The sequence below is a fragment of the Pinus tabuliformis genome, chromosome X (genome assembly GCF_031772625.1).
Source record: "Pinus tabuliformis cultivar Carrire ecotype Pingquan chromosome X, CPIR1, whole genome shotgun sequence".
Lineage (NCBI taxonomy): Eukaryota > Viridiplantae > Streptophyta > Pinopsida > Pinales > Pinaceae > Pinus > Pinus tabuliformis.
Window position 1 is genome coordinate 1018738996 of NC_142308.1, and position 12240 is coordinate 1018751235.

At 39.4% G+C, this 12240-nt stretch overlaps 2 protein-coding genes across 2 annotated transcripts; both read right to left on the reverse strand.

The window, feature by feature from the left end:
- Positions 1–1454: 1454 nt before the first annotated feature.
- LOC149143199 (uncharacterized) lies at positions 1455–3197 on the reverse strand. Its single transcript, XM_089451721.1, has 2 exons — positions 2711–3197; positions 1455–2470 (listed from the first exon to the last, which is right to left on the reverse strand). Exons 1-2 carry the CDS (start codon positions 3195–3197, stop codon positions 1455–1457), a joined length of 1503 nt encoding a protein of 500 aa, XP_089307847.1.
- A 3867-nt stretch (positions 3198–7064) lies between these two features.
- LOC149143200 (uncharacterized) lies at positions 7065–10901 on the reverse strand. The gene is made up of 2 exons (XM_089451722.1): positions 9654–10901; positions 7065–8990 (listed from the first exon to the last, which is right to left on the reverse strand). The coding sequence occupies exons 1-2, from the start codon at positions 10899–10901 to the stop codon at positions 7065–7067; spliced, it is 3174 nt and encodes a 1057-aa protein (XP_089307848.1).
- Between the last annotated feature and the right edge of the window lie 1339 nt (positions 10902–12240).

Genomic DNA, 12240 nt, shown 5'->3' on the forward strand with positions numbered 1-12240 from the left:
AGATTTGTTACACGTCTGATGAACAACCATATCCAGAATTAGAAATCTACACCAAAGATGACCAAGCCAGAGTTATAATATGCCACCATCGAATTCCAACACACCCAATCACATGCAATATGGTGGCATCAACAAAAGCCCATAATCCGCCTTCTAAGAGCCACATCGCCCACAAAATCTCCAAAGGATCAATCGCTGGCGGAAATCATGGAACGAAATTCCGTCTGTCTCAGGCTCCCCGTGATCTGAAATTCATCATCTGTTTACATTGAAAGTGATTTTCTTGGTATAGAGCTGTGCAGAGGAGGGGCGCTACTCCATTTTCGGGCCTAGCATAGGACTCATATGGTAATACTTGCGAACCATACGCACACACCTTCGCACTACCATCCAGAAGAGTAATAGCATAGAGACGGAAATACACATGAATAAATTTGATTTGCAGAATGCCCACAAAGGAATAACTCTAGTTTTAAAAGTGAAGCTCGATACATCTAATGAGAACCCCGCTTGCCTGTGTAAATTAAAACAAACTGAGAGCGACTACCACCCCAGGCAGCCCAGATATTTGAACTGCGTGCGATTGGATTATATTGACTTTCACACTCTGTGGCCGCCTATTTACAGCAGTGTAAAGATTGCCAGCTTGATATATCTCCCTTTCAATTAAGATGCATTGAAACTATTAGGCAAATCAATCCAAGATTCTCTCATTTTGTCTACAATCGTTTAAGTCTTGTTGATTATCAATGGGCTGTTGAAACCTCAGTTCTGTTGGTCCTGGACCCAAAATACTAGGCAGGTTTTTCTTCTTTGTTTCGACATCAGAGTGTTCACCAACCTCCTCTATTGTATGTCGCTTTTGGTCAGCAAATCCTTTCACCCTCTTTTGTAGGATGTGTACTGCGTGGTATTCGATTTCCTCCATCTTTATAGTATGACCTTGATGTATGATGCCTCTCATTATGGCCCCCATGCTCACCTTCATCATAATTACTTCTGTTATCATATCTGAAAGCTTGGTGGCTGCCCATAATCATATCCCTCTTGTTTCTAGAATTGCTGTTCGACCTTTTTTCCGAGAAATATTTGTTTTCTGATCTCAAATGGGGAAGATCATTTGCCTGCTATGCACTGGTATTATGTTGAGATGCAGTTTCAAATTCCTCAGGTATATTGACAGAGGTCTGAGTTCTTCCTTCTGAATATCTCCTCTGATAATTCTTTTGACTCGAGACAATTAACTAGCATGAAAAGGTTGCCATGAAGCAAAACATCTTCTGTATATAAATTTCTGAAATGCAAAGAACACTGAAGTTTCTGTCGTTCTTCTTCTGACAGTCTATCCGAGTATTTTTCAGAAATCATTTGCTCCTTATGAAAATAACTTGAGGGGTGATCTTGAATCCCATCACCATCACAGCTGTTTGGAGTTGAAATACCGCACATGCACTTCACATTTGTATTATCAAATCTCTTTGTATCCACCCTGTTTCCCCATGTGTTCGAACATTTGGGTTCCTCAAACGAATAGTTTGTGTTAATATCTGTGAAGATGTTACCTTCCAGTTTGAAGCTAGAATCTTTTTGCGCTCTTGCCGAATAGTTTTTCTTTTGCTCTGCTTCAAGTCCATTAAAATATCATCAAAGCTCTTATAGTCACGATTTTTCCAATGGTACTGCATTCCAATCCTTTGTAGAAAACCAAATTGACTCACTTTCTCCCATTCTTCTTTTGTAGGAAATGTTATATGTAGTGATGACATCTGCAACTTATCAGTAAGTAGCTTCAAGGCAATCAGAAGCTTGTCAAAAATCTGATCCTTGTAACAAGTATCACGAACTAGTATCCGTTGACCTGTTACTGGCGTAAATGGCACACAACACTGTAGCTTTGGGTAGTAAGAAGAACCAAACCGATAGTAAGCATCGGCCCAGGAGTGATCAAATACATATTCACCATATGAGTGGCTTTTTACATAAAGTGGAACAACACCTAGCACAATACCATCTTGATCAGTCGCAGTGATGTGCTGAGGTAACCATCCCGTTTCCTGAACAGCACACCCTGTATCCTCTAAGCTTTGAAGAAAAGCATGAGTAAGGAATGGATTAAGTTTCGTATGGCCTGTGGCACCTATAGCACATGCATCCCAATCCTCTGAAGAAACTTGTGAGATGGATGACACTACTGATATAGAGATTTTCCGAGATGCATCCCCACCATTGGATGTTCCCTCTATCATTGGATCAATAATTTGCTCAGTGCTGATAAGAAAATCACGTTCTTGTGGCTCTACCAAGTGTCTCCTTTGAGTATTCCTCCAGAATATTGCATTGACATAGAAAGTGAACGATCTACGCCTGGGCTTTCCCCAGGAAGCAGATAAGCCCTTGGACCTTTTCCCAAATCTTATTTCAGTGCAGAATGAGATACTACTGTAATGCCTCTGATGGCAAGGATTCCAGCCTGGAAAGAAAACCAATATTCATTCACTTGAATCTCTTCTTTTTGAGTGCTGGACAATTATACTCCGTGGCCTTTTCCCAATTTGAAGGGAATGAATGACAGCTCTGCACAAGCCCAGCAGACAATGGAGCCACTAGAAAAATTTGGATCATATTCTCCACAACATCAGAAGCACAATCTTTCGACAGTCCCAAACTACAGCCAGACTTATCAATGATTTTCGGTTCAGAAGACTCTGACTGAGAGACCAATGAGCAACGTGTCTTTCTCTCATCACCACATGCAACCACAGGGGAACTCTCGGCAATGGAATCATTCTTATTGGAAGGGCTTTGATTCTCACCATCTGAACTTTCTGCAGAACTGATTGCATTAGTGCCTTCTCAACTTTGTGGCGTGGTTTACAATTAACATCAATAGAGCTTGAAGCAGGATTCGATGCAAGATCTTCCTCATTCCTGAGACTGTAAAGGGCTGAATCCAACTTCTTTCCACCTCGTATGCATTCTTCAATCCAAGCATGAGTAACAATACACATGTGACTTAACTGAACCAGCCTCCATTCCGGTTCACTTAAACTTTTTAAATAGAGCCCCAATGTTGAAGCCCAGAACGTACAAAGTCTTTTGAAATATTCAAATCTTTCCCTGGAGCTGATGTCCCAATGCCTTTGTTCCTTGATTTCAGTGAATATCCATGGCTTGATTAAGGCTCCTTGAGCAACCATGCATGTTGAAATATTTGAACCATTCTTCTAACTTTTGCAGGGATCCACATCAAAAACACTGTCGTTTGAAGAACTGTAGAGCCTTGAAACATCATGACAAATTACATATTAATGATTTCTTCTTCAAAACAGGGTTTTGAAGAAGAATCAATTTTACACTGTCATAAGACGGAGTCTAACATAGTCCATCTATGATTGTACTCCATAACTATGTCATATGTAGTCCATATGTCATGTATTCTTGTGGTTTCTTTAAATGTTTCTAATGCTCTTCATTTACAACCTATTTCATAATATATTTACAACACATTTTTATACTTTGTTTTAATCAATCAATACATTTCAATAAATATGTGTTTATTCTTTTCCATACCATGATGTTATGGGTGTTTGCAAGAAAAAAAACAACCACAAAAACTCTTTTCTATCCTTCCTCCTACTTTTAAGTGTCTGCCAAAGAAATTAATATAGTAATCAACACAATGTAAAGTAACCCATAAATTTCATCATCTTGACCACTATCCCTGCATCATTTTCTTATTAATTCTAAAATGTTTGACTCAATGGAAAAACTAGTGATTTGAAAAAGACAAAGAATTCAAGAGAATAGGCCTTGGGAAGTTTTCGTCCTATTCCGTGGTTGAATAAAGGCTATGGGTTATTGTCCCAAATCAACACTTGATAAGTATAACACATTTGAACTTGTAGATACTTGTACTTTGCATTGCCAAGGTAGAGGCCTTCAACATGGATCGTACTTGTAAGAATCAATAATGACATATTTGAAAATGAATCTCCCATCTTGGCTACATGATGGAATGTAGATGCACACATTATTACTATTTGAATTGAAGGCGGTGACTGGGGGAATGATTTCGATGTCTATATTATGACTCTATAAAAGAACTTTAAATTGTCAAAAGACCTTGATTGTCCATCATTACTCCATCCTCTTCTTGAAACATATAATTATGCTATTGGTTGGTCAAATCAAGCTCCGAAACATTACACACAACGTATTCTCCTAAAGTTTCCATTCACATCATGTATCACTCAAAATATTATTCTTATTGTGACATATCACATAGAATAATTTTTTCCTCCCTTGTGATATATTGCACCAATTTTCTCTATCTTTGTGACAAACTTTTATATAAAAAACCACACCAAAGTTTCGTTTCATGTGACATATCACACTTCATCAAATTTTCCTTAACTATAATTTTCTTTTTTATTGCATCACAAAATGTTTTTTTTCATGCAATATATCGACTATAATGTGATTATTAAAAATGGGTTTTAAATGTGCTAAAGAACTTTACTATAAGTGTCTTATTTACTTTGAAGTTTTTGTATATGAAGCTTGTATTGGTTCTCTTCCCGTTAAAACTAATTGGGTTCCTCACAGGATTAGTTTTTCCTCAACATGTGAACAAGTTGTTTTTCCCTTTAGAATTCTTCCAAGACTTGTACAAAATATATTTTTTCTTCACACAAAAACTTGCTTCCTTGTGATGTTATCGCCTAGAATTTCTTTGTTTGTGACATAGCACATATCATAACTCAACCTTTCTTAGTTGCTATGTCTTCTTCAATGTAGATTTGTTCTTATCATGACAAAGGGATATTTTAAAGTGATAATCTTTTCCATCCCTCTTCTTCATCATCCTTAGAATTTTAACACCTTTTTATCTACCACGCAAAAAAAAAAATTGTGTGACATATCACATGACTTAAAGTTTTCTTTTTCTCCAATATATCACAAGGAAAAACTTTACTCATGCAATGTATGACATCCGCGAAAAGTTTCCATTCACATTATGTATTGCTCAAAAAATAACTTTCACTATGACATACCACATAGGATGACATTTTCCTCCCTCGTGATATATCACACCAAGTTTTTCTTCATGCGACATTTCAAAACTTCTTGAGATTTCTATCTCCACAATAACCTTTTGCATATCACATTACACCAAAGATTCATTTCAAGTGACAAACCACACTTTCTGAAACTTCAATTCATTGCAACAAAATTTCTATCACATTGCACCAATGTTCCATTTCATACGATACATATTGTGATTATTGACGTGACTTGAAAAAAGCTTTTAAATGTGTGAAAATAATTTTACTATACATTGTCTTCCTTTGAATATTTTTTATATGAAGCTTGTCCTAGTTCTTTTCCCTTTGAAACTCACTAGGTTCCTCAAAGGATTACTTTTTTCTCAACCTCTAACAAGTTGTTTTCCACTTCGGCATTCTTCCAATAATTATACACATTTTATTTTTGCCTCTCATAAAAACTCATTTCCTTGTTGCATATCACAACTAATTATTTGATTCAATTTTATTTTCACCCCTCACATAAACTTGCTTCATTGAACTTGCTTCATTGTATAGTATCACACATAATATACCTTTGATTGTGACACAACACATATTGCTCCTCAACCTTTTTTTGTCACATCACTTCACTCTAATTTTTTGTATTTTTTGAAGTGAAAATATTTTACACACCCCCTCTTTATTACATCCTTCAAATTTTAGAGCCCTTGCAACATCTTACATTCAAAAAATATTTGCGTGACATATAATGTAAGTTAACATTTGCTTTCTCCATGTCATATTGGAAAGGAAAATTTACTCTGTGTTATATATCATATCTCCCAAAAATTTACATTCACGTGATGTATTTATTAGAAAATTAGTTTTATTGTGACATATCACATAGGATGAAGTTTTCTTCCCTTGAAATTTTTGGACCAAGTTTTTCTTTGTGTGACATGTTACATCTCCTCAAGTTTTTTGTTTTTTTTTTTTGTGACAGCCTTTTCTATATTGCATCACACTAATGTTCTGTTTTTTCTATAATCAAATGCTTAGTTGGAATTGACACATGCATGGATGAAATAATTATTGTGCATGCATGGAAATATTTTCTATGGAACAAAAAATAGGTAGCACACCTTATTAAAAAATGATCACCCATTGATCCACAAGTTGTAATGTTGATATAGGAAACCCTCTTAATAATGAATGCCACATTGTCTACATGGCATGTTTTCAACTTGAGGGCATGATTATTCAATAATTAAGATACCACTAGCATCTTGTTATGATTTTTCGCTCCCGACAAAGAAGGAAGATACAAGGTGATATCTCTCTACATTTTGATTCATGGAAAAATCCTAAGTGGCTTTGCCATATAGAAATTCCATTGTGGTTGAAGGAAACATCGAGCATGAAGACATGTATTACATGATTAAATTATCTATTAATTTTCTAATTTCAATAAATTCTTGCTCCCAATATAATCCTCACCCTTTGTAGAAAACTTGGCTCTTTTGTACATTTTCAAGCTAGACTTTTTGGATCAAACTAGAAAACATTTGCTTTTATCATGGGAAGATACTAAACCCTATGCAACTTATCTAGCTTGATTTCATTTATATTTCAACAATTTGAATGCATGAAGATGGTTTACACTTTTGGGCCAAATATGGCAATAGAATTTCAAAATTTTACTCTTTTGTCGAATTGAAGCCCTCAAAATTCATATAAGCATTTTGAATTTTGATTCAAAGTAAAAAGACAATTTGTGGAGAATTATGTTAAAATCCCCTGGGAAAATCCGTAAAAACTTTCATTAATATGAAGAGATTTACATATATATCAGTATATCATGATCTGTGATCACTGTAGGATCTGTACAAAAGTTCAAAATTTACATCAATACATTCTATCAATTGTCTGTAAATGTGTTGTTTCAATTTCTGCAACTATTCTGATAGCATAATCCTTGTGAATTTTTTGTGTTTGCTGTGCAAAAATCAGTGATCTGTGGATGCTGTTGTCCTTATTTTATGCGAGATGAGGACCCCCTGTTGGGTAGTCCTGATCTATATATGGCCGGTGGTAGTATTTCTGTTGCTGCTGGCCCAAAACTTCCGTAATCTCCCAGATGCCATGATCCATCACCGCGGCCTCCTTGGATAATTTGTCAGCGTCCATATTATGCTCCCTGTAAATGTGTGTAACAGAGATATGTGAGAAAGCATCTTTTAATCGATGCACTTCATCCATGATAGCTCTGAGTGTGTGCATGTGACAAATCGTGATATCATTGAACCAATTTATAACAATCTGCGAGTCCCCAAAGATATTGATTCTAGTGTAATGATGACATAGTGCAAAATGCAAGAGGTGCCGCAGTGTGATGAGCTCTGCATAATTATTGGTTCCAATGCCCAAGCCAGCTTTGATGTGATAGGAATGAGTAAGGTTATGATGCAGAATGATGCCCCCCCCACAACTCTGAGCATTTGCCGCTCCATCAAAGTATGCCCAAGGGGTGGATAGATCAATATTGGGCGGAGGATTTGGATGGCGAATTTTTGGGGGAGGCGGCTCAGGTAACTCTCTGTAAGCAGAGATGATTCCAGCTTCGATGAGGGGCCAGTGGGGTGCTATATCCTCAAATGTCCATCTGTTCCGAACTTTCCACAAAGACCATAGAATGATAACAGGCAGGTTGATCAGTTTCGTGCCCTTATGCCTCGCTGTCCAATCTATCCATGAGCTGATCGGATCGGGCCCGCTCCAGTCTCCATTGAATGGGATGAAGGGTTTTATGTTTTGCCAGATCTGTTGCATCATCGGACAGTGAAGGAATAAATGAGATATGGTCTCCGAGTCAGATTTGCAGAGAATGCACCACGTCGGGCCCTGTATGGCGCGTCTCATAAGGAAATCACCTGTGGGAACCTTGCTCCGGAGTACACACCAAGTGAACAGCTTTGATCTGGGAGATGCAGCAAGCTTCCAAATCTGTCTCCACCATTTATCAAGGACCCCAGGCTTTTTCTGAATATTAAGCTGCGTATAACCCTCCCTTGGTGAGTACTTACCACTGTCAGCAAGAAACCAAATCAATTCATCCGGACCTTCTGTTATCCTGATATGAGATTCAGATAGGGCAGTGCAGTATTCGCGCCAGGTCGAGTGCCATCTAGCAGGGAGGTGTAGTTGGTTGGCCGTCTTCCAGGCTTGGTGAAACATGTCTGAGCGATCCCTGTCCGTGACCTGTGCAATCACAAATATATGTTGTGCTGATAAGCAGTCTACTAGATCCCTAGGTAGATTGTGCCGACCCCCACTACCATTCCACGGGTCAAGGCCCACACGGGCACAGTTACCGTTGTTAATCCTCCAAACGATGTTATCCCTGATGAGGGGCAGGGCGTGAAGCACAGCCTTCCAAACAGATGATATACCCACCTTGTTCCATGATGGCATTCTAAGCCAGTCCAGCTTGTTCCTGGGCCAAATGTATTTGTGGAAGACAATGGAGGTCCAGAGGCTGTGTGATGTCATCAGTGCCCATCCCATCTTTGCTGCCATGGCCTGTGCAAATGTGGGAAGATCCTTTATTCCCCATCCCCCCCACTTTTTTGGGAGAGCAATAGAGTTCCAGCTGGTCCATGCAAATGTGCGCTTATCCTGTTTTCCTCCCCATAGATATCTGTTACATATTCTCTGGATTTTTGATAATATGTTTCGAGGGATCCATGCCAGAGCCATCCAAAAAACCGGGGTGGCTTCCAGTACATATTTAATCAAAGTCAATCTGCCCGCTCTAGATAGATATCGAAAACTCCAGCAAGTGATCCGCTTCTCTATTTTTGCAACCAGCCATACCCAGTCTGTAATCTTCTGTGAGGTTGGTTTGAGCCAGTACCCTAGGTATTTAAGCCCTATATCCAAAGGATGGTTGGTGAATGGAAATACCTGGCATGCAGTGTATGATTCCTATACTGATGTTCCAACCAGAGTGATGGAGGATTTTGCCTGGTTTACTTCCATTCCAGTAGCTTGTGCAAAGAGCTTTAGGATGCGGTTGAATGTAGTGGTGTCCTGCAACCTTCCATCAAGCATGATCAGCACATCATCAACGAACAGTAGGTGTGTGATAAAACATTCGTCTGTGATCTTCAATCCCCTGAGAGTACCTGCTCTTTTGGCTGAGATGATGAGGCGGCTCAGGGCTTCCATCACAACAAGGAAGAGCAAGGGAGATAGGGGGCATCCCTGCCTAAGGCCTCTCTCAGAGTGGAAGAAGTGGGAGGCCGCTCCATTGATAAGGATGCTGAACGAGGGGGATGTGATGCATGCCATTATCCAATTGATGAAGTGGATGGGGCAGCCTAAGTGGATGAGTATCATTTTGATATAGAGCCAGCTAACTCTATCAAAAGCCTTGGAGAGATCAATCTTGAGAAGGATGCACTTAAGCCTTTTTGTCCAAATGGAGTGTATAGCTTCCTGCGCAGATCCAATGGCTTCATGGATTTGTCTGTCTTCCAGGAAGGCAAACTATTGGGGCCCGATGTGTTTGGATAAAATGGGCCTAATCCGATTGGCAATGATCTTGGAGATGATTTTATAAAGTACATTGCATAATGAAATTGGCCTGTAATCGTCAAATGATGAGGGGGAGTCTGATTTGGGAATGAGCGCTATAAAAGTGGTGTTTATTGCATCATAGATTTGTCCCGTCGATCTGCTTTCCTCCACCACCCTCAGGATGTCCTCTCCAAGAAGCTCAAAAAAGGCTAAGTAGAACTCTATGGTCCATCCATCCGGACCTGGACTTTTTTCTCTCTGAAACCATTTGATGGTGCTCTCCAACTCTGCCATAGTGACTGGTCCTGTGAGAGAATCAATGTCCTCCTCCATTACATATCTGGGGAAATGTGATGCCACATTGATGATTTCTGCCAAATTTGTGCCCGCCGGATTCTTGTACAGTTGCCTGAAATGTGAGGTGCCAAGCTGTGAGAGCTTGTTGAAAGAATCAGCCACTCCTCCGCCTGGCATAGGAAGATTCCAAATAGTATTTGCCAGCCTTCTTCCTTTTGCGAAATTGTGGAAGAAACTGGAATTTTCATCCCCATCTTTGAGCCATACAGCCCTACTCCTCAGCCTCAGGGACTCCTCTCTGAGTTTCAGGATTCTGTGCTTCTGATTTTTGAGCTCCAATAGCCGAGATTTGTCCCCCATGGATCCAAAAGCCCGGTTCTGGTCATCTAGGAGACCATGAATCTCTTCTTCTATATTAATGAGCTGAGCATCCTCTCTGATTTTCTTCTCTTTTGCCCATCCAATAGTCAAGTGTTTGAGCTCTGTTAGGTTTTTGACAAATCCTCTTGCCAATGATGCTTCTCTGTCAATAGGATGTGTCTTCCAGAAATTGGATACCAGGTTGATGAAACTCTGATCCTCGAGCCAGAGGTGATTGAATTTGAATGGAGATTTCGGCTTTGGAAGGGGGCCCATGATCTCCATAAGGATAGGAGAGTGATCAGATATGCCTCCTGATCCAACCCATTGTTTAAGACGATGGAGTTTTTGAATCAATGTCCCTTTGAGAATAAATCTGTCTAGTCTACGGGCAAGTGCAGCTTGTCCCACTCTCCTATTTCTCCAAGTTGGAAGGGGCTTCTGCATAGGGACGTCAACCAAATCATGTAGATCCAACAGTCTTCTCATGAAGTCTGTAATAGAGTCAATCTGCGCCATAGAGCCCCAGGATTCACTGTATCCCAAAGAGAAGTTTAGATCCCCCCCATGATGATGTGGTCCAGGGACATCAATCTGAATCCCAGGAGATTTCTCCAGAAACTTTCCCTTTGATGGCATGGTCCATATATATTAACTATACGAAGATTCATTCCAAGCTCAATCGCAAAAATGTCCGCTCCCAAGAATCCAGGACCTCCCCAGGAAGAGTCCAGCTTGATGGAAAGAGGGTTGAAACCAATAGCCAAACTCCCAGATCGCCCACTGGCATCTACTGCAATGAAATGCCATCGGGGAGATGAGAGACTGAGGGATCGAGAGACATCCTCAGCTGATCCTAGGGTTTCCTGGAGGAGGATGATGTCAGGATTTTCGACCTCAAAAAGTCGTTTGATGGCCAGTTTCTTGGGGTGACTGGCCAGCCCCCTACAATTGAAAGAGAGGAACTTCATGGGGGCCCCTGCTGAGGGGGTTTTGTGGCTCTAAGGACCCCATCAATGGTGGATTGGCGGCCTGAGGCAACTTCGGCCCCAGCGCGAATAATGGCTTTGTTAAGTGCCGATCTTCGGCCTTTGGTGGTAGTGAGACCCATCCCAGGGGTAATAATGCCCAAACCAATCGAGGGAGCTAAAGAATCCGGAAGTGATGTGCGGGGGCGAAGAGAATATGAGTGAGGCTGGTGTCTTTTGGGGGTGGATTCTTTTGGGGGAGATGGAGCACGAGTAAGTGTAGGGGGGCAGTGGATTGTGTCGAGGAGGGTGATGAAATAATGCAATGTGCAGAGATGACAGGAGCCTAATGATATTTTTTGCAAAAGAATTAGTGTCATATAATATGTCAATTTTCCATTAAACAAAATGCTTGTGTTTTCAAATTTTTGTACATATTAAGAGGTATGTGCGTGTTCGTGTAGCATAAATTAGTCTAAAACGTGTAGTTTAAAAAATATATATTTATGAGAATGATCTACACAAAGAGAACTAAGTTTTTCGTATTAAAAAATTAATTTTTTATGCAAATTATTTTTTTTATTATTATTTTTTAAGTTGGTGAAGTAATATTTCAATTGCATTTTGCAGACACATGTATTCACTTAAGTTTTTTTTCAACTAGTTAAATAAATTGAAAAGCCAAGAGTAGCCTTTTGAAGAGGACTTGTAAACAAATAAAAAAATTCATTATGTATATTTTATGTTATTGATTTTTTGTTCAACCCATTTGAAGCTATCCAAAAAAATTTCAAGCATTATGTTTAAAAGATTTTAGACGAAAAATATCATATGAATTCGAAAATGTCAAACTCATATGCCATCGCAAAGAGGGTTCCTTCACTAATTCAACATGATAAATTTTCCACTTAAGGACAGATTCTGCCCTAAGTCCACCATGGTGCAAAATGGTGTTGCAAAGAAATCTGCAGAAGAGGTGCTAAAACTATGATTTTTAGGACCTCAAGAGC

Coding starts and splice junctions, on each gene's coding strand:
- LOC149143199 (XM_089451721.1), bottom strand. CDS start 3,197: ATGGTTGCTCAAGGAGCCTTAATCAAGCCATGGATATTCACTGAAATC. Junction 2,471..2,710: donor CGTTGCTCATTGGTCTCTCA/GTCAGAGTCTTC, acceptor TTTTCTTTCCAG/GCTGGAATCCTTGCCATCAG.
- LOC149143200 (XM_089451722.1), bottom strand. CDS start 10,901: ATGCCATCAAAGGGAAAGTTTCTGGAGAAATCTCCTGGGATTCAGATT. Junction 8,991..9,653: donor GGCCAATTTCATTATGCAAT/GTACTTTATAAA, acceptor ACTGCATGCCAG/GTATTTCCATTCACCAACCA.